Here is a 22,522-nt window from a genome sequence, read left to right as displayed (position 1 = left end):
ATTTCAGGACAACATTAGAAGGAAGAACTCTTTCTGAGGGTGGTGGTTTGTTGTTTTGCTTTTTTTTTTTCCATACATTAGAACATTTATTTCTCAGAGAGAAAATATAGTCTCAGACAGTCAGATTATAGTAGGTAAAATTAGCTTTTTTTTTCTTTACAAGCATAGATTTTTCTTATTACTTCTCTTATACCATCTGATATAAACAATTCTAGAAAGCAAATAAACTCACTTTCTACAATAAATAGAGCAATCTGTGCTTTACAGCAGACTGACAGTAACATTTAGGTTCTGTAGCAACAACAGGATATCAGCCAATCCAAATTCTAAACTCATTTAAAAACCAAACAAAACGAAAAAAAACCAAGAAAAAAAAAAAAAAGACCAACTCCCAAGACCTTAAGACATATACACAGGTCACTAGTCCACAGCTGAGCTACCACCTGGAAAAGTGTATGTTCCTTTAAATAAATTACACTGTGTGCATATAAAAGACCCAGCAACACAACTGAGGACTTCAAGAATGGTGACAATAGGTCTAAATAATTTAGAACATTTTACAGCTATATACACAACATCCTTCCCTAGCCACACTCCATGGGCATTATTATCACTATTAATATTTTTACAAACTCCTATGCCCCATCTCTATATGTTAAAGGAATCTTAAAATTCCTTCAAATGCAGTTCCATGCCCCAATGTATAAGAAGTGGTATTTTTAAAAAAGTAGAGCAAGTAGAAATGGCAGTGATTACTCCCTACTATTCATTATCATTAATTATTATTATTTTGACTCCACATTCTCTTCAGTATGAAAAAGTTAAAAATAATTTAAAAATACTGAGTTAAAAAGCAAAATGATGATATTCAATCTACAATCTTGCTTTGCACCTTTGGCTCTTTAAAATGGGAAAGCAAAGAGGGATATGCAACAGAAGAGATCAGAGAAATCATAAAGTCCTTGGCTAATAGAAAAGATTTAGTCACCAAGTTCCCAAACATCAGTTTGTCCCTGTTTTGTTTTTTTTTTTTGCAATGCAAACCCAAACCAACAGGGATTGTCTGGGTTCACCTGGATGACAACACTGGAGACCCACACACCAGGGAAGGATGTGCACGTGTGGGAGAAGGTGAAAGAGCAGAAGGGTCGTGTGCTCTGGTCAGTGCTTGCTTTCAGTCCAAAATGTGGCAGAGGAAAACAGGGAGACAGAAAAGAGGAGGGGGGGAAAAAGGAAGAGGAGCCTGACACCAAATGTGCATAAACCAACACAAAAGATGCATCTCCCTCCAACCCTGATCAACCTCAGTGCCTGAAGAGCTGCTCCAGCTCAACAGACACCTCCAAAATTACTTCTTAAAAAAAGGAAGTTATCTTTTCTTAGGTACTGTGCTAAGTCATGATATGAAATGTTACTGCAACAAGCAGAGTCACAGAAATCAGAACTGCAATGTGAAACGACAAAATCAATTTCTAAGACATACATATAGACACAGATCAGGTAATTTGACTTTCATCTTTAAAGCTCTGTGCATCTGTGCATGAAACTGTGCAGGGGGGAAGGTTACCAAAATCTCAAGCTTTTCTAAATGCAGTGAGAGAAATCTAAACATGAAAACACAATGTAGGTAGGCAGGAGAATCACAGTCAGAGCTCCCAGCTATGATTCTGTGCGGTTTTCATGTGACAGGACAATGCCATTTAAAGGAAAACGAAAAGGCCAATGATGGTTAGGGTAAATTTGGCACAAGAAAGTCCAGTTGGGATTTCTGTAAAGAATCCTGGGGGTGCCAGGTTCCCAGGAATTACCTGGGACTGGCTGACGACTCAAAACCCTGGCGGTCCAGGAGAGGAGAGGACAGTGCATGAGGCCCCAACATCCAAGTGCTGTGTGCTCTGCTCACTGCAGCAACTCACCTTGGCTCCTGGCACCTGTCAGCTTTTCCTACCTACCTTACTCCCTGTAGACTACATTTCATCTCCTGCCAGCTCTTCAGCAAGACACATTCAGGAAGAAGCTGGACAAGGGGTTTTTTTGGCACATTTCAGGGTACTCCGAGGCGTGCTGCCAGCTGCTGGGGGTGCTGCCCTCTGCCGTGCAGGGAGCGGGAGGTGTGGAGGAGCAGAAGGGCTGCCCCACCTCACAGGTAGGTGGCTGGGATGAAGGGGTTGTCCCCCTGCACTCGGCTCAGGTGGATCATGGCTCGGTCGTAGGCCACCTGCACCGACTTGCGGATGCTGGTCTTGCGTCCCTCCATCATCTTCAGCTTGTCCACGGTGTCATCCACGCCCAGGGGAAAGACTTTGTCCCGTGGCAGCCACTGCCTGCAGCAGAGAGGAGTGCACAGACCCGTCACCTCCTGCCCGGGAGCAGTTAAAGCCACGTCACGTATTTACTCATCATCACTGCCCCACAACGATGGTACAGATGTTTAAATCCCTGCATTTAACATAGAAGAAGCCCCTGCAGCCAAAATGCCTTGTGAGCACAGACTTCTCTCTGCATGTTTCAATTCCCCAATTTCCATGTAACATCATCAGAATCCCTCTGTGCTCCCAATCCCAAAGATCACGTTAAATCACACTCACTCTCACCACGGAGCTGTGTGCACACACTCACCAGGTTCTCTTGTTATCAAAGAAAAGGACAAGGAAGAGTTTTTCTCCTGCCTCTGTCTGCCTCTGCTCCCCCAGCTTCAGGACATCCATGGGGGGCACAGGGATGGGGACCCCGTTGTGCAGCAAACCCTCGCGCGGCATCTTGGGGTCGATGATCTGGGGACAAGGGGGAGGACAATCAGTACAAAATCCTTCCAAGCAATGAACAGAATGCATTATTCTTCTGTTCTTTCAGTGTATCCAAGCTAGACAAATTAAGGCTACTTTGGGTGGGTAAACAGAATTGCTTGTTTTCTAAACAAATTTCAGCCTGAGGCTTCCCCTGTGGCAGGGAAGCCAGTCAGTCCCAAAGCCAGGCACCCCATCTTGGAAAATGAGTGTGTGTGGTTTTGTGTGGCTGTAAATGCACTCACACTAATGTGAAATTCAGCACAAACTCAGCATTATTCTGTTCAGCAAAGGATTTCGCTCCCCCACACAGAGCTCCAAATAAATGCAATGCTCCTGCTGTACTCCACAGGCAAATGTGATTTCACAACAGCTCCATTCTGGAACAACTCAGTTGACATCAGTGGCATTGCTCAGATTTACACTGCATTAGATCAGAACCAGGCCAAATATTTTGAGAGTTGACAAGCAGTGCTGGCTCCATCAAGCCAGATGAACAGAGACTACAGTAATTTGGAAGATAAGTCACAACAAATACATCAGTTCTCCCCCTATAAAGCAGAAATGCCCATGTGCACATTTGTGCTATGTCAGCACAGGAGAAGAAAACAGCAGAGGGTGCCTGCAATACTCAGTCTGTTCTTCTCCCCCTCCTAAGGGCTTGAAAAAGTAGATTGGCTTTGACATTGGCCATCTGTAGGAATTTATTAAGACACTTTGCCACCACAACAGGCTGCTACAGAAAAAGCCTTTTTTGGAGGCAGTCTCAGTGGTTAAATCCATTCTAAGCCACAGTTTAACTCTGGCTGTAGCCACGTGGAGAACTAAAACTGCTTTGGCTGATCCATGGATGCTCCCTCTTCTGGGCTTCCACCTGGAGTAAGAGCATGGATGAGGGTGACACTTCCAGCAGAATCTGCCCTTTTTGGTGGCATTAATAGATAAATATCCAAAGGCAGACAGACACTAAGAAATACCATTCAAGGGACACGCATATATGCTCATATTTAAATCAAACATATGGTTGTTGCAAGAGGATGTGGACATGACAGGGCCAGCTGGGCACCTACAGATGGAGCTGTGCTCACCAAACAGGAAAATGCAGGCAGCAGAACCTAGAGCCTGCATTTGTAAAATTCAGGTCTTCTCATCCCCACAGTACTGAATGACTTTCCTCAGAGGAGAGGAAAGAGCTCCTACCCCTGACAATGACAGACCAAAGTTTTATGAATCCTCTGCAAAGCTTTGAAACAACGAGCACAGGGAAAATTCACCATGCAAAGGGGAAAGGAGAAAACCAAAAAGCACATATTACATTATTTTGGGAAGTTTCCCTTTTCTGTCTGGTTACAGCAGAACTGTGTCCTGGGCTGCCTGAGCTGCAGGGTCAGGTTGTGGGGGAGCCACAGGGCACTCACCAAGGCAGGGTAGGAGGGATAACCACGGCACTTGGCCCACACCAGCTCCAGGGGCTCCAGCTCAGCCTGGCTCTCAAAGGACATCAGGAGAGGCCTGCCTAAGGGACAGCAGGAGACAGAGCTTAGGAGCTGCTACCAGCAAGAGGGTTATGAATACACAGGGAACACATTGTCATCTCACCCAGGCCTCATCTCAGCAGCCATCAACTAAAGCAGATGAACAACTCTAGTACTTAAAGCACACTGACAGGACAGAAAGGAAAATTACTTGTTTCTCTCTATAGGAACTGGGTGTTTATGATAAAACTCAGCATGTACCAAACTCCAGCCTTCTTTGTGCTCTGTCAGTACAGTCAGGTTCAGCACTAAGACAAAGCCACAGTCTCCTAAATCATGGGTCATGTGGCTTCACATGAACTCCTCAATACAGAAATGCTAATCAGATTGAGTCACTGAAATCAAATGGCCCCACAATGGATTTGGTCATGGATATGAAATGGGCCAGTCCTGGTCCTGGAAAAGGAGTAATCTTCATTAATGAAAATGTTATCTGCAATAAGCTAAACTTGTAACAAAGCAGGTGACAGTGCCCAGGCAGGTCCAGCCTGGGTAGTCTGTGCAGGATTGGCTCCTGGTGTGCTTTGAGATGTGCTCCCCCTGGTTCAGGTGGGTGCAGAGCAGGGGGTGCTGGCAGCAATTCTCACCTGAACCACTGAAATCAGAGTCTCCATTCACACCCTCCAAGAGGGGCACCCGAGAAAGAGCCGGCTTCCCTCGGCTCCGCTTGGGAGGCACCAAACCACTGTCAGGAAAAATGCAGGGCATTAGGAGAAAACAGATTATCCTGGACAACAAAGACAATGGATTCCCCAAACTGGGTTAAAATCCCCAAAATTAACTGCATTGGTGCAACACTGACATGAAAAGAACACTGAATGCTTGTGCAAAATGTGATCTCTTCTGGTGAAAGCACACTGGGCATCATCCCAGCTTTACCATGAGCCAGGGAAAGGCCTCACAGAAACCCAGCTGTAAACATGAGGAAGAAGCCCAGTGAAGACTTCACACCTGAGAGCTGATGGAATGATGCCTGGAGCTTGCATGGGCTACACCAGTTGTGTATAGGCTTGAGAGATGACACAGCAGCCGCCCAGTAAAACCCCAGTATGAAACTGGACTTTGCCAGCCCATATCCTGAACATCCTTTCACCCCCTCACTACAAACATTTCAGAAAATGGACTGCCTCCACCTCAAGCAATCATATTTTTTCACATATTGTAATATTTTTTTTTCTTTTACAGTTTTATAATAAGCAACCTATTGTGAAAGAAAGACTGGAGAAAAAGTAGCAAACACAGCTGCTCCTAAATAGAATAATTGCACAAGTTATCCACAAGACATCAGAAGATGTCAGGTGCTTGCTTTAAGTCTGTTCAGTCATGTTGGAAGTGCCCAGTTCTGCTCAAACTTCTGAGAGGAAGAAAGCAGCTGTTTAGTAGGTGGTAAAAGTTCAGCTTTACCTGCAGTGCTGAACTGAAAATTGGAATTCAAGTTTTTCCAAGTTTTGGTTCCCAAGAACTGCATCAGCAGAGAGGATGTGCATGCACTGAGAAAGAGCAGTGTAATGCACACCCACTTGGTTGAAAATCAAGCACTGCTTTTGGGACCTGCAGCTTAAGAGGACAGGATGAAAACTCAGCAGCTTTTTGTGTTTTAGAGTCAACACAGAAGTAACGGTCTGGGCTGGGTTTGGAACTAAGAAGTCAAAGAACAGAATCAGAGAGATTAACTCAGACACAGAAGGTGTTTCAGGGAACAGCTCTGCCTGGGCCACTCACCTGCAGGCTTCAAACACCAGCCCAGTGCCCAGGGCAGAGCGTTTCCGTGCCTGTCGCTCCCCGTCGGGGCAGGGGGGCGAGTGCTGCCCGCCCTGCCTGTGCTCCTCGCCGTTCTCCAGGGAGCATTCCAGACCCCTCTGCAGCTTCACACCGTTCTTGGCTTTTTTAAAAAGGACCGATGTCCGCCGGCCCACGCTGCTGAGGGCGGGGCTGGCCGGGCTGTCTGCAGGGGGCAGGGCCAGGCCGTTGAGGCCGTTGTTGGCCAGCAGGCGTTGGAAAGCCTGGCTCTCCTGCTGCAGAGCCTTCTTGTCAAAGAGCTCCCTGTCCGACACCATCCTCCTCTGCAGCTGGTTCAGGGACCTGCTTTCACTGATGGGTTTGAGTGTTGGAGGGTCCTGCAGAGAGTCCAGCTCTGAGAGGGTGGGTGCGGGTCCTGTGGGCTCCAGGGTCGGAGGGTATGGGAGCTTGGCACCATCTCCTAAAGGAACAAAGAATCTGCTTGAGCTTTTTGGCAAGGATCATTCCCAAAACTACCAACAGCCATCCCCATCTTTCACTAAAGTCACAGGAGAAGCAGCAGGCTTTGACTGCTGACGAGCACTAGAGACCTGCAACCAAAACCCCGCTGCTCACCTTTGTCCCCTTCCTCATCCCCTTCCCTGGGCGCTGTGTCCAGCCCGTCCCGTGGCACAGCGTCCCCGTTGGGCAGGGCCTTGCTCTGCTGCTGCTGGGCCAGTTTGTGGCGGATGGAGTTGATCTCGCGCCGCAGGAGCCGGACGCGCCGCGTGCGGGCGCCGCTGGAGCGCATGGTGCTCACCGTGTCCAGCTTCTCCAGCAGCTCCTTCAGCTGCGCCTCCAGAGACAGGTGAGCCCGGTTCTCCGGGACCAGGATGTTATCCACTGCAGCAAAGAGAGGGCAACAGTGAAGGGAAGGAGTGAAGCTTCGTGGAGAAGCATCTGGGGCCAGTGCCAGGCCTCATTCCCTCTGATGCTGTCCATGAATCGATCGCTTTAGCCTGGGGATTTAGCAGTCAATAACTTTGGAGCCTGGACTTCTTCCTTCTCTGGATAAAAAGCAGCTGATTCAACTTGCACTGTCCCTCAGTTCCTGTTACTGCCCCAGGGGCAACAGTGAAAGGACGTGTCTGCACCCCACACAGAACAGCTTGTGGTCTAGGCATTGTCAGAAACCTAAATCATTGTCAGATTAAATGACAAAATCAGACCACAAACATAAGCGGCCAAAATGTAACATATTTTCCATTCCTCTGGCTCTGCTGGAGGGCTGGCATCCACTGGAGCAGGACAGACAGCTGAACACCTACACAAATTTCATCATGACTGTCCATCTGCACCCAAGAGGGCTTCAACACTTAGGAGCCAGATGGCACACGGCAAGCTCTGTGTGCTTGACGGCTGTACTAAGTTTAGCCAAGTTACTCAACCAATGCTTTGGAGCTGCATCTCAAGAGGGCTGTGGGAATGGATGGGGTTGTGTTGGGAATGGAAAGTCTCAGCTAGAAGAATTGCTTAGGTCCCATTACCTTCACCCCTCATCACCCTCTTCAGCCCTCAGTGCTCCATCTAACCCAGCTGCTGTACGTTTTGCCAGTTTACAATGAAATATTTGAGCTTTCCCCAGAGTAAAAAATCCCAGACCCAAGTTTGCACTGCTCTTTAAAATAGTGAAAAAAAAGAGTTTATATGACATTCCTGGCACAAATCAAAGAGCATGGGCAGTTTACAAGGCTCTGCCAACACAGACATGCACTGGCAGAGCTGGAGCTAAGCTGCACCTAGCTCAGAGTGCCCAGCTCACCTGAAATCCCACTCCCTGGGGGTCTAAAGGAGTTCTATACGTGCCTAGGTAAACAGACAGGTAGGAAAATCCTCCTTTGCAGAACAATTTCCATGCAGGCTGAACGACATGCTCACAACTAAATCTACGATCTGCCTGAGGGGGAAAAAAAACCCCACAAATCGTGACTCACCATCCTCCCAAGAAAAGCGGTAAAAGTCGTGGGGCTTGGGCGACTCAGGCAGGTGAATCCCCACGCCAGGGTCAAAGCCGATGCTGTCGGCCTGGCGCCGCGCGTGACGCAAAATCGCTCCCCCGAGGTCCCGGAGCCGGACAGCTGCTCGGTGGAAAATCGTGTCTTTAGCATTATACCTCATGCAGTTGGCAACTATAAGGTTAAAGTCTTCCTCAAACTCATCCAAGGTTCGGTACAGGTGAGACTCCAGCTTCCGCCTCATGGTGGAAAAATCCATTGGGTTGGAAATGAATTCCAGGTAATCTGGAACCTAAACATATAAAACCTGTACAATTACAAAAACCATTTACTAGCCAACCAGAGCGCACCCAGCACAAGCACTCTTAATGCCCCTTCCACTGGCAAGGGGCAGCAACAGATGTTCATTTCTGTGTCACCCAGGCAAGGCAGACATGCCCTGGCTCTGCAAAACATTACTCATCCAAAATGTGCTAAACTTTCAGAAAAAAATACCCTTTTTTTGTCCTGAACACATCATGAGTCCTTTTTGAGATAGTTTTTAGTCCACCAGCAGCTTGAGACAAGGTGGTTTGTGCTTCTGCCCAGCAATATCTCATCTACAACCCACTAAGCCCCTCTAGGAAAGGGACTTGCCTCGTTCAGGTTAACAGGCTCTGTGAAGATCTGGGCAGCATCCTTCTCCTGCAGCAGGTCCAGGGTTGTGCGGAGCAGGACATTGAACGGGGTCAGCTGCAGCTCCATGGCAGCCTGCTGCACCTTGACCTGGCAACAGAACACAGGACAGGAGTCCAGGAATAACTCACTGAGAACAGGATCTATGGGTAGTGTGTCCCTCCAGATTCTTCTGAATCAGCCCCCCAGCTTTACTCAGTGGTGGAAACCTCAGGCCAGCATTGCTGTAGAACTTCTGGCAAACACCTTGCACTCTCCATGTACATTGCCCCGTCCAATCATTTTACATGGGGAACTCCTGTTTATTCAATCTCACAAAGTCAAAACAAGAGGAAACCCCAGGATACAATTAAAAATGAAAACAGGCTTTTCATGCCTGGTAAATTATCCTGGAGAACTCCCTGCCTCAAGATACTGTTATTTTGCCAATTAGCAACATTATATAAAAATTAAAAGTATGCAGGCATTTATATGAACAACAACATCCATAATTAGACTAGAGAGCAAAAAACAAAGTTTAAGACACAAGCTCTCAGACTTCAAGGCAGAAACCAAACAACAGTGGTTAGATGTCTGCAAATTCCTAATACAGTTCCCTCTATCCCTTAGGAAGTCTCTAAGACTGCTTGATTTCAAGCAAACAAGTTGTAGCACTGAAAATCTCCTGCATGGAAAATCTATTCAAAGAAGACTGGAACAAGATAAAAGTATTTATTTGTCCCTTAACATCTTCATTTCTTTGATCTTATAATCACTTGTTATGTCATTAAGTCAACACTTCAGTAACAAAGGTAAGCAAGTCTGTTTACACAGAGCAAACTGCATTTGATGTGCTCAGCAACAAGACTGCATCAATGAGAGAATGAATGTAGATAAAGATCACACTTTTCCCCAAAATCACAGAGAGCTTGCATGGGGCTGAAGTTAAGAGCAGGAGCTGGACAGCCAGAACCCCCTACCTGCTCCCGTTTGAGCTTTTCCCTCTTTCGGATGAGCTCGATGAGCAGCCGAGCCCGCTCCAAATCGTGCCGGAGCTTCTGCCAGTACTTCAGCTCCTCCTTCACTGCACTCGTCTTCTCATCCTGCTCCTTCTGCAAAACACGAGTGGGGTGAGACAAGGAACACCACAGGCTTCCTGTGCTTCCTTCTTTCTCTAGGAATCCTCTGGGAATTGCTCTCAGAGTCTTCCTCTTACTGCCTTGTCTCTTCTTCAGGCCATGTGCCCTCCTCCCTCCAGCATTTAGCTCTCTAACAGAGAGAACATCAGCTTTTCTAGATTCTACCTTACCAGTGAAATTACCCCAAATTATCCTGCAGCTTCACCCTGGGAACACACTTCAGTGTGTGCTCATTTACACCCTCCCTGCTTTTACATCCAAGTTTATTACAGAGGCTGGAATTTTTCTGTGCATTGGAGCAGCAGCCCAAAGCACGAACTCAGTTCCTCAGGCATGAGCGCACCAAGAGGAGACCGAGAGAGACTTAAATCTGATCTTTTCCCCCTCGCTCCCTCCCCAGCCACGTGTTAAGCTCAGCTCCTGCTGGAAGGCAGGCTGTGGGCCCTGCCCTGAGAGCTGAGGGGAGCAGTGGGTACCTGCTCGGCGTTCCTCTGGGACTGCAGGTGCGAGTGCAGCCGCCGGATCAGGGGCACCCCGTTCCTCGCCTGCCGCTTCAGCAGCCAATAGTTGTGCAGCCTCTGCATGAACTGGTTCTTCCTCTGCAGGGAGAGCCCACTGCAGATCTTGTTCAGCCTGAAGGAAGCACAGAGTGTCATGGAGCCAGCTGCAAAGGAATCGTGGCTTTGCGGACCCTGGGGTCTCCTGATGAAGCTTTGCAGTGTTGTGTCAATGCTCACTCTGCAGTACACACGAACTGGGACAATCTGGGATCTCCTCATCTGTGCAGACAGATGTGACCCCTTTCCATACCGGAGGGTCCCACCAAGCACTTGCCACAGCACAAAGTATGAAATCATCAATTCAGCTCCAAGCCTTAATTTCAAATCTAATTCCCATGTCAAGAACCTTCCAGGGGCCATTTAAGTTTGATGTTATCAATGTGGAGCCTTGGAAATTAACTTGACAGGAGTCCAAGAATAATGGATCACCTATTCTAACCTTTGCTTACCATTCTTATCTTACACACGGTGTCTTATCAGCCTATCTGTTAAAACAGACACATCAACACACTTCCTAAGGCACCAAACAAAAATTCAGCACTACCTAGTTCTGCATGAGGGAGAGCTGGGAGAAAAATACAAAAATACAGCCAAAGTCAAAGCTGCTTGCAACACTGTCAGGTTTGACATGCTCTGTAGTAAAAGGAGGAATTAAGAAACTATGGAATGAAATCTCAAAAATTTTAACAGTGGGATGACCCCTACCTGCCTACCAGCCTGTAATGCCTCAAGTAGTTTAAAAATGCCCTCATGGTAGATGGGTGTTTGCCATTAGGGACCACCACACAGTCTGCATTACACAACAGCTTGGGATGGCTGCTCAGCAAAGCCAGAGAACCACAGTGACACTCAGAAGAAACCACAGTGACAGTCAGAAGAAACCCAGCCACAAGTTATGCTGCAGAGCACTCTGAAAACAGTTATTGCTAAAGCCTTGACTGAAGATTCAGTGTTTCCAAGGTCAACAATGAGAGGGACTGAGCCCTTAAAACAGACCCTGCTCAGCTACAGCTGCCCAACTCCTTCCCTAAACCTGCAACCCTCACCTGTAAGATGGAATTTGTGCAACAGTCACCACGGGCATGGACGAACGCCCTTTGGTCACGTCACCAGGCTCCTTTTTGATCTTTTGCTTCAATTTCACTTGGTTTTTCTTCACAGACCCTTTGGGAGGGCCAGAACTGACTTCATCCTCTTCCTCCTCCTTCACAGTGACCTCCTGCCAATCACCACCAGCAGCTGGGCACCCTCTTCTCACCGTGCCAGGCGGGGAGTGGCTCTCACAGTAGGCAGTCTTGCGCACGGTGAACGTGGTGCCGTTGATGCTGGTCTCCCTCATGGGCTCAATCTTCATGAAGAGACCTGCTCTCTGTGCACAGGTGACGTGGAAGGCAGTGTAACAGTTCACCTTGTGGCACTGGATAGCAGCTCCCATGCCCTTCTGCTTGCAGATACAGCACGTGAGCTTCCACCGAGCTGGAGGGATGTTGTTGATCCCTTCGATGGGCTCCAGGAACACAGTGTTTGCAAAGCACACCTCTGGGATCCAGATGGCACAGACCACGTGAGCCCAGCGGCCATCACTGGTCTGCTTGAAGGCTCCCCCTTTGTTTGGGCAAAGGACACAATCCACGGGGCGAGAAGGGGACTGTAAGCAGCAGCGGCAAAGCCACTGCCCCTCGGGGATGTAGGGCACGCCGTAACACTCCTGGTGCACGGCCAGATTGCAAATGTCACAGAACAGTATGACGTTGCTGTTGTGACACTCATCGTCCATGCAGACGCAGCAGAAGGCATCCTCGTCGATGAGGGACTGCTGAGCCCCGTTGTTGCGGCTCTCGAGGTACGACTCCTTTTCCAACCGATCCACCAGCAGCTCAAAAGTGTCAGCAGAAACTGTCCCATAACCATCAGCCCTTCTCTTCTCGTTGACCATCTCCAGCCATGCCAGATCCTCCTCATCCATGTCATACTCCACTTCTACATCGAGGTCCTCGGGAGGCTTCTCAATGTACCGGTAGTAGGCAGCAGGGAGGGGAGGAGCATCTGGCTGGCTGAAGGAGTCCACCACACGGAACTTGGGCTGGGGCAAGTGCAAAGATATCCCTGGCGCATGTTTGGAGCAGGACTCCTTCTTCTTGCCTTTGGAAGGTGTTTTCTTAGACTTGGAAGTGAAGAGGGGCTGCTCGCTGTTCTCCTTGTTGCTGTTGCACTCGGTGATGTCCTGGGCCGTCAGCTCGTCCTCGGTGATGAGCTTCAGGGGGTCGTAGATGCTGATGCGGTGGAGGCGCCCGTCGATGTCCACCTCCACGATGCGCTGGGCCTGCGCGTACGTCAGCGTCTCGCGCGTGGGAGAGCACTTGAGGCTGTAGGGCGAGGGAGAACGCCTCCCCTCCAAGTGCTGCCGGCACCTCCTCCGAGGCTTCCTCATCCCTGTGCTCCAGAGACCCTGGGACACAACAGGACAGAGGACACGTCAGACAGGAGACGAGCAAGAAGCAGCGCAGACTGAAAAACTCACTCAATGCTGCAGTAGAGAGAATTTCTACCAGAGACTCCAGCAATTTCAGGCTCTGAAGTTGCTCTGAAGTTGTAACTGAGTCTTTATACCTTAGGTACAGGCAGGTATTTGATATATCAGCCATTTCCTGCAATGTGTATCAGAGCAATGCACGGCACCCTCCAACTTCCTCTATTTGCACCTCAGATGTACATTCCACCACACCACCAGTGAGAAAAACTCAAAATCATTTGACAGCACAATATACAAACAGTGTGCTGTGCACCTAGATCAGCAAACCATTCAGATCCCCTGGAATTCAAACAACACCCTTCACATCTTCTTGCACCATTCACATATGAAGCTCACAAAAACCAACAAGCTCTCCTCTGCTCTTTTGCCTGTGACTTTTCATTTATATCCCCAAATGTGCTGTTTTCCAGATGAAAAGGAATGCACCATTCGGGTCTTATGAATGCAGTTTCCAATTTAATTTTTTTTTTGTCACCTCCAGATGAGAAAACTAATGGTTCTCCCTCAGTCCAGGAGGGAGCTCCTCCAGGTTTCACAGCTCAGGGCTGCCACCACCTATCCTTCTATTCTGACACTGCAGATGCAAAAAAGTCCCATAATGAAAAATCATCCTCCAGTTTTGCTTTTCCTTCTGTCAAGGGTCACAAGCAGAACCAGAGGATGAACTGAGCAATGCAGCAGAGACAGGATGTGGATCCCTTCTGCTCTTCCACGAGGAAGCAAAGAGGGGTGAAAAGGCAACAAGCAGCATGGATCCCAATGGACTTACAAGCTCTGGCGTTAGCCCCTCTGGAGCCACAACTCCCATTCATCCACCTGAGCCACCTGGCTATGGAGAGTCCATGGGGCTACAAGCAGGAAAGCAGCAAGACAGCTCCCAGCACCAGAGCTGAAACAGCACTTGCTCAGAGCCTTAACAACAAGCCCCAGCCAGCTCTGCCCGCACAAACTGCTAATCAGCAAGGCAGATAATTAGCTGAGAGTCGGCTGCTGACATTAAGGAGGTGCCTGTCAGAGGGGAGCAGAGGAGAAGCCTGGGGAGAGGGTCTGGGGGAGGATTCAGACACGGTGGCAGCAGCTCGGTGATCGGAGGGCAAAGGAGGGAGCTGGCAAAGAGGGAAAGCAGAGAGGAAGCCAAGTGAGTAATGCAAGAGAGAAGGGCAGAGTCAAGGATGGGAACATGACTTATGGGAATAAACGAGCTGAGGCTGAAAGAAGTCGGAAAGGAGACAAAGAAAAGCAAATGCAAATTCTCTGTGAGAAGATAAGCCAGCCCAGAGCTTATCTGTTGCTATGCAGAGGCCTGAAGCAGCACCTCACCCTTATTTAAAGCAATCCACACATCCAGTTCCTTTCTGGGGGACCCACAGACAAGGAAACACACCATAAACCCACAATTTGTACTCAGCCAATGCAGTATTTGTGCTCCATGAAGGACCTAGTTCCAGAAACTCTCAACTGTGTGCCACAGCAAGCAGCATCTCACAGGACCAGGACCTACAAGAAGTCCAAGCTTATTCCAGAAAGAAGGAGCAAATTCCAGAAGCAATACTTTTTCAAGTACAGGTTCTGTGAACCATGAGATTAAGCCATGATACCACCTGTGCCTTAAGAAACAAACAGGCTCTGGGAAAGATTTCCAAACTCTTCCCTGCAGCCACAGAAATAAGCTGCAGGTGCCAATTTCAGTATGCCCACCCATAAGGATGGAGCCTGTAAAATCAATTTTACCCCACATGTAAAATAAAAGATGATAATTTCTATCTGCAAATATAGGTACCACAAATTTTGGTGGACCCTTTGCCTTAAAACTTTAATCAGTCACTTGATCCACACACTGCAGACACCCAACTGCACTCATCCTAGCTGAACTGCAATGGCTTCAATCAGTAGGAGAAAATAATTTTAAAAAGAGGTTATAAAGGTAACTTGATCATCAAATAAAAATAATAATTTACAAAAAAACCCAAAAGAAAATCCTGCTGACAAAAAGCTCTGTTACAATTCAGGCTGGTACAAGCAAAGAGGATATTGGAAGCAAAAATATATATGGAGGATAAAGTAATTATTATGAGCTGCCCACATACATCATTAATATTGTGTTCAGGAAAAATGAGGTAACAGCCAATTGCTTGAAATGCTGAGGGACGAGGAAATTTCAGTGAAACAAGCACCTGAAGGAACAGTTGTTTTATCTGTTAATGGGAAAAACAAGCATGCAGAGTTCCTTTAGTGGAACAATCAGTGTATTTCTAGACAAATTACCCCAAAGTGGGCTTTGCACCACAGCAACCAACTGCCATAAAACAACCCATTTGTAAAACACACAATTACTTAGCACTATGGAGAAGCACCTAAAACGGCATGGAAATTGCTGCCAGCGAGAACTGAGTGCCTGAAATGAGACATACACTTGGATATTAGGAGAGACACCTCCAAAATACCTTGAAAGCAGCACTGAAATCAACTCAGACAACTGAGCTGAGCACTGTGACCTTGCTGCTGTCTACAACAGAAACTTCTAAGCAGCAACCTAGGAATGTTTTGATTCCCTCTGCACACCTGAAAACACCTCCCAGCTGCACATAATAAGGAACCCCTGTGTAAACGGCACCTGTGCACACTGAAATGCTAAAGATATTCAACATGAGCAGGGTTAAATGATATTTCAGCCCATGCTGATTCTGTCCTGCCACAGACAAAGGTTGCTGATGTGAAAGTAGAAAGTTCAGACACCCCTTTGCCACAATGTGCTCAAGGCATTCCAAAAAGCTCCCATCGCCCATTTCTACTGGGGATTCCAATGGGAGCAGGGGGTGAAGCTCCCAGTGAGCACAACTGAGCAAACAAGGTGGCTACAACTCATAGAGCTGCTGGGAATGAATTTAACTCTACCCCAGGAGTTCCTTCAGGAGCGGTTTGATTCTCCTGAGCAGCAGCTTTCACACCTGTGGGCAATTACTGCAACAGGCAACTGAAAAACCAAGCCCATCATCAGGGTATGTAAATTTACTAGAAAGGGGGCTAAAGCTCCCCTGAAAAAAACAAAGAGATCAACGTGCATGAAACAACATCATAGTATAGGCCCCTGTTATACACATAGCCTGGAATACTGAACACAAGTGGGTCCTCTAAAGGAAAGACTGTGATTTCCACCCATGCAATGCTGCCTTGGCCATCTCCAAGGGTCAGAAATATTTTTCTCGCACTGCAGAAGACCTACAGTCATAAAGAGTTTGGGGGTTGTTGTTACCAAAGGCTGCCCCTCTTTAGGACATCAAGCCAAACATGAGGTCTGGAGATGTTCCTCAGCACTGCTCTCCTGCACCAGCAGCCACTCAGCTCCGTGCAGCCACTGGGATTTAAAACCCAATGCTGTGCAATGGGGAACAGACACCCATGTAGCTATTAAAAAAACACATCTGGAAGATAAAATCAATGGATGCCAGAGGAAAGAAACAACCTGAAACAGTTGCAGCCCCCTCTGCACCTTTCGCCAGCCAAAACATCAGCAAAACTCCTGCTGCCCTCCACCATGTCCCTTCATGTTCCTGCCACGTCTGTGCTTGCCCATGGTCCCCTCACACACCTGCCAAGGGTTTATGCTCCTCACACCCACATTGATGCCTACAATGAAATGTGTCGGTGCCCAACATATGTCACAGAGCTGCTTGCCTTGGCACATGCAGAGATCTCGATGCCTTGAGATCTGCCAATGCCCCGACACTGCTGTAACCAAGTCAAGCATGGAAGATGCACAGACCTCGAGAAAGGCCCTCCCCCTGGAATGGGGAGGGTGCGAGACGGGCTGTGGATGAAGTTTCAGGTATAAAGTCAGGGCTCAGCAACACATAAGGTGCGCCATGAGCGGTATCAGATCTCAGCAGCGACTGAGGGAACGGTGACATGCCCGCAGCTGTCAGGCAAAGGCGGGAGCCCTTCTCAGGAGCTATCCCGCAGGGAACTCCAGTAGCAGCCAGGGATCTGAGCCAAGGCAGAGCAGGGACTCGGACAGAAATTAAGCTGTCCCGGGGAGGTGGAGAAGGCGATGAACCGCGGCGGGACGGAGCCACGCTCCGAGCCCATTGCGCGGCCACCTCTCCCCACAGAGCTGCCACAGCCTCCAGAGAGCGCGAGCGCCGCAGGGCTGCAAGGCCATTGGCTGCCGCCGCCGTCCATCACAGCCCCATCGCCAATAGCAACGCGAAGCTCTGCGGGGCTAACGGCGGGTGCGCTCGGCCCCGCCTGGGCCAATCGCGTGGGAGAAGGTGGGCGGCGCCCCCGCCGCGCCGCGAAGAAGGGGGGGCCAAGATGGCGGCAATGGGGGGGCCCCGTTGACACGGCGCTGTCCATTCCCCGTCCCTGGCCACTCTCCGCCGCTGCCCCCTCCTCGGCGAGGGATCGCGGGCCGCTCTCGCCGCACGGAGATGGAGCAGGGACGCGGGAGAGGCCCGCAAGCTGCGGCGCACCGGCCTCCCCCAGCTCCTTCCCGCCCGCCCGGTCACCTTCCCGCGACCCCGGCGCGGGGGTGTGTGAGGGAGGAGAGACCCCTGAAGGAAGGGTGTCGCGGCCTCCCGCGCAGAGCTTTACCTGGCCGGCTCAGCGCGCCGCTGCCGCGGCTTCTCCACCGTTGCCGCCGCCTCCTTTTGGGGGGAATTTTTGTTTTTGTTTTTCTTTTCCTTTTTTTTTTCCTTTTCCTTTTTTTTTTTTTTTTTAAATTCTCTCCGCCTCCCCCTCCCCTCCCCCCTGGGGCGGACGGGCTCACCCAGCCGGCGGCGGGAGGGGAGGGCACAAGATGTCGGCTCCGTCCGCTCCGGCTACTGCCGCCTCCTCAGCGCCGCCTCCTCATTGCCGCTGCCGCCGCTGCTGCCGCCGCTGCTCCCGCCGCTGCCGCTCCGGCCCCGGTGCCGCTTCGCCCCCCACCACCCTCACCTCCCCCCCGCTCCCCCCCGGGGCTCCAGCGCCCCCGACGCTCTCGGTGCTGTGGAGGCGGGGGGGGAGCAGGGGACACACGCTCAAGATGGAGGCGGCGGTGGCGGCGCGGGCCGGCCGAGCGGCGGGGAGAGGCGGCAGCCAGCGGCCAGGCGGGGGAGGGGGCTCCGCGCTCCGCTCCCCCCGCGGGCAGGCACCGCCCGCCCCTCCCCGGTGCCTTCCCACACCCGGGCCGCGCCGAGCGGGAGGCCCCCGGGGGCTGCTGGTGACGGGAGGGCGAGGGGTCCCTCCGCGCTGCCCTCATGGCTGAGGCGGGGGTCGCTGCTGCCCGAATCCCCCTCCGTGGCTGACGAGGCAGCACCGGAGAGCCGCGGCCTCCCGGCGGCCGGAGCGGGCCTCGCCTGAGCCTCGCCTGCCCCCCGCATCATCGCGGGGCTGGGGTTTGGGAGCTCGGGCACAGCCGTGCGGGCCCATCCCCGGCCGGTACCTCGCAGCTGGGAGCCGTCAGGCCACGGGACATGAGGTGGGGTTTTTGTCCCAGGCTCGTTTGGGGTGTCCTCATTTTGCAGCCCAGCTTTTTTTTGCAGGAGGTGTGGGGTCCCAGGAAACACCCCGAAGCATGGTCAGGTGCCAGAGTCCAACCCGGCTACACTCCCAGAGAACCTTGGCCTGCCACAGTTAGTCTAAACAAGCAACATCAAACAATGTAAATAGCAAGAGCCTGTATTTATTTTGTAAACCAATATTTCAGGTCCAGATGGCCTCTTCACATGCAGAAGTGTGACAGGCTGGAGTGACAGTGAGAGAGGGACTGAGGGGATTTGAACAAGGAAGAAGTTAAGTTAGCAACTGAGATAAGAATTGAGATAGGAATTGCAGAGGCTCCCACACTTACTTTTTATAGAGCATGCCACATACTTGAGCATATGTGTGTTCCACCTCCCACTCCGTGCAGAGTATTGCATAATATCACCATCTGAATTTATAGAATTAACTGTTTTAGAAGGAAGCAAAGAATGTTGTTTTCCCTCATTTACGGTCCAGCTGGAGATCTTTTGTCTCTTAACGTATGTTAACCATGGAATCTGAGAGCATCTAGTCTGTGATAGTTTGCTTTGCAAAGTACTCAGGTTGGACCAGAGCTTGCTGCAGCTTTAAAAGCGAAGGGAAATGTGTTACTTACTGCTGAACAGTCTTTACATACCACCTTTGAAGTATATATTGTGTATATATGGTGTATTTTTTTTACAGGTCTACTATTTACGTATCAAAACTTGAAATAAACTATTCTGGTCTCGCATGAAAAATAACATCAAGGATTTCAAAATAAAGTCCCAGTACTCTCATTGATTTACAAAGGATCTCACCCTCAAAAGAACAGCTGTATAACAGTATGGTCCTAACCATGAAGGATAAAACAAACCCTAAAACAACATATAGCTGCATTTGCTTCCTGGTTAAACAGTAAATAAAATAATTTCAATAATTGATGAACGACTTCAAAGGCTGAGAGAACTGGGTTTGTTCAGCCTGGAAAAGAGAAGCTTTGGGGTGACCTAATTGCAGCCCTTTGGTACCTGAAAGGAGCCTGCAGTAAGGATCAAGAGAGACTTTTCCAAGAGCATGTAGGGACAGGGCAAGGGGGAATGGTTGCAAACTAAACGAGAGGAGGTTTAGATTGAGTAATAGGAAAAAAATCCTTCTCTGTGATGCTGGTGAGGCACTGGAACAGGTTGTCCAGGGAAGCTGTGGCTGCCACATTCCTGGAATTGTTCAAGGCTAGGTTGGATGGAGCTCTGAGTGACCTGCTCTAGTGAAAGGTGTCCTGCAGCAAGGGACTGCAAACAGATGTTTGTCCCTTCCAGCCCAGACCATTCTGTGATTTTTCTTCTTTATGTGGGAATTTTAACTGGGTTTTAGTTGATTTTTTAATTTTTTTAATATGACCAACTTTTGCAAACTCTTTAACTTTTTACCTCAATTTTGAAACTTTATACTCTTAAATTTGCACTGGCATTAGCTTATTATAATCATGTTAGGTTCCCTGTTAAGAACAGTGGGATGACTTGTGCACAGAGATGTCCAGACATCTCTGATGACTGAGGGCCATGTGTTACAACATCAAAACAAGCTATTCATCATTTTGTTTTATATCAAAGCTGTGGAACTAACGTGTTATTTGAAAAAACGTTCTGAACTCCTCTCAAATCCCAGAGGCACAGCTTAATTCAATTTCTTTGCTGTCCCAGTTTTTAAAGGGTGCAAGTGCAAAATTAGTTGCTTCAAATGAAAGCAGCAGCCAAGACACCTCAAACAGTGTTGGGCACCTTCATTCATATTACAATTTTCTCCATGTTTATTCAAGCATATAAAAGACATACTTAAAAGGGGAAGAGAAGCACCATTTAGAATTGAGAGCTGACCTTTTTCTTTGTTGATTTATTAAGCCTCAAAACTGACTTATGTTTGTATCTCTCTTTGGCTGTTTGTTCTGCTGCTGTTTTCTTCAGAATTGCTGAAATCAGAGCAATTGCTAAACAGGTCCCTTGTGCATTAAAGGTTAAAACCTGATATCTCAAGAGGGACAAGCCTCAGTTGCCATGTATGTTCACTGGAATTTTATATACATATTTATAACCCTCTTCAGCCTCACTCACATCAGAGAGCTTACACAAGTACCCAGCACTACCTCCTCAGTGGTCCTTATTTTTTTAATCTCAATGTCCTCTAATTTTAAAACAGTTTTTTTTTCAGTTGAAATGTTCTAAAGACAGATCTGAAGTTATGGTTTATGGCAGGAGAATTTTTATATTTCCAGCCAAACCTGACTAAAAGAAGTTAACTCACTTTCATGTAACAGCAAATCAATGAGGGAGGCAAATATACCAACCCTTCAGTATTATTTAATGGAGTGCATTCCAACAAAAAAGGAGAGCTGCCTGAATCAGCTGTGAGCCAGCACCAGCTGAACATCACATTAAAAGCTGTGTAAGCTCATGTGCTCAGAAAATGGCCTTGTAGAGGCAAATCAGGCAAAACATCCCCTAAACCACATTCACCTGGAAACTGTGACATTTTCAGTGTAGATTTGGACTCGATGATCTTAATGACCTTTTCCAACCTGAATGATTCCATGATAAGTACAATTAGTTCAGCGAGTGCCCATCCTTTTGGGGGAAAAGCAAATTAATAGTGGCTATTCTGATCTTCATTCAGTCTTTTGTGTCTTGTTTCTCTCAGCTGTGAAAAGAAAAACAGCCATAATCACGTTTCCAGCCAACACTCTGCTGACCCACGAAACAGGAAAAATGCAGAGGATAAGGAACGCTTTCCCTGGTTGCTCAGGCAACAGCAAGACATGGGAATATGAAAAGGTACTACCATCCTTTGTACAGAATCTCACTGGAGTTCTCAGACATGTTCATAATTTTCTATGTTTTTCTTCTTTCCCATTGTCACATACTTAAAACATGAACATTATTTGTTTAGTCTGCTACCTAGAATGTGAAAATGTTAAATATAAAAACAGATCATCTGTCTTTTTCCTACAGGATAAAATAAGTAGTTTCCTAAGAGGCTGTGGAAATTTTCCAAATTGTGCACCGAATGGTTTCTAGGTGGTATCCAAAACACAGCTACTATTATCTCTCTTAAAAAACCCTCTAATTTTGTGGCATCTCTTAAGAAAATAAAATAATTATTCCTTCATCTGCTTTTTCTTTCCCACTTACATGTGCAAGTACCTAACAAATAGGCCCCATAAAGTTGCAACTTCACAGACCTAATTAGCTGTCAAACTTACAGAGAAAGATTGTTTCTGAAGGCTTTATTTTCCAAATTAAAAAAAATGCTTGTAAGTCAGAAATGAACGTAAGAATAGCAAGTAAATAGTATTCCAAGTTAGACATCTGTAACTTATCTGAGACAGGCACAAAAATTCCATCCATGTATCTGTGTAAATTTATATCATAGAAACTTAATACAAACAGCAAACATATTTTTGACTGGCCTGATTTATGGAATTTTGGACCACTTAATGGCTGAGGGATTTTTATCTCTTGGTTTTGTGTTTTTAAGCATGTAAACTATACTGGTAATGAAAGGAATGTCCATGAATGATGTGTCAGTGTGAGTCATCGACCAGGCACTGCCTGCACCTCTGCATGAGGTAATTCCTGCTTTGACTCAACAGAGTCTGTCAGGGTCACACACCCCCTCTTGGTTCTGGTGCTGATTTTGAAGGATCCCAGCCTTGTCCTGAGTCACTGACTCTGTCAAGCAGGTGTTTTTCAAACTCCTTTCAGGAAATGTCAACAGGATTTCCCCCCACCTCTCCCTTCTCCTGGCTCCTTGCTGTTCATTGAAACACATCCTCAGATGCCACAGCAGCGCTGGGATGGTTGCTCTGTACAGAGACTCTTTCCACTACCAACCTGCTACATTTTCTACTGTCTATTTTGAGTTCTTGGATGATACATACCACAAAAAACCAAATACACATACACCTCCAGGGTTCCTGGGCTTACAGAGCACCTGCTCCCCACATTTGCTGGGGTATTGGGTAATCCTTTTGCACAGTGTTCTGTCACTCTATGGGGTTGGTGGGTGAATGAATGAAACCAGAGCATGGAGCCCACACAGCAGCTGTT

General features: G+C 48.2%; 1 protein-coding gene and 1 long non-coding RNA gene across 5 annotated transcripts; one reads left to right on the top strand and one right to left on the bottom strand.

Annotated features, from left to right (window-relative positions):
• Positions 1 to 30: 30 nt before the first annotated feature.
• BRPF3 (bromodomain and PHD finger containing 3) lies at positions 31 to 18,060 on the bottom strand. Of its 4 annotated transcripts, none has more exons than XM_036398389.2 (12): positions 17,707 to 18,060; positions 11,455 to 12,857; positions 10,325 to 10,481; positions 9,690 to 9,821; positions 8,692 to 8,820; positions 8,035 to 8,347; positions 6,677 to 6,943; positions 6,044 to 6,521; positions 4,909 to 5,006; positions 4,205 to 4,302; positions 2,620 to 2,774; positions 31 to 2,324 (listed from the first exon to the last, which is right to left on the bottom strand). In XM_036398389.2, exons 2-12 carry the CDS (start codon positions 12,837 to 12,839, stop codon positions 2,141 to 2,143), a joined length of 3,396 nt encoding a protein of 1,131 aa, XP_036254282.1. In that variant the 5' UTR covers positions 12,840 to 12,857; positions 17,707 to 18,060; the 3' UTR covers positions 31 to 2,140. The 4 variants fall into 4 exon arrangements, 3 of the variants coding, with proteins under 3 accessions (XP_036254282.1, XP_036254281.1, XP_036254283.1); XM_036398388.2 differs by having other exon boundaries at positions 17,532 to 17,752; XM_036398390.2 differs by having other exon boundaries at positions 9,690 to 9,818; positions 17,532 to 17,752.
• LOC118696287 (uncharacterized) lies at positions 17,789 to 21,581 on the top strand. The gene is made up of 3 exons (XR_004981640.2): positions 17,789 to 18,579; positions 21,114 to 21,247; positions 21,425 to 21,581. It is a non-coding gene; the product is annotated as an uncharacterized LOC118696287 (long non-coding RNA).
• Positions 21,582 to 22,522: the final 941 nt, after the last annotated feature.

Source organism: Molothrus ater, chromosome 25 (genome assembly GCF_012460135.2).
Source record: "Molothrus ater isolate BHLD 08-10-18 breed brown headed cowbird chromosome 25, BPBGC_Mater_1.1, whole genome shotgun sequence".
Lineage (NCBI taxonomy): Eukaryota > Metazoa > Chordata > Aves > Passeriformes > Icteridae > Molothrus > Molothrus ater.
This window is presented reverse-complemented; position numbering and strand designations above follow the sequence as displayed.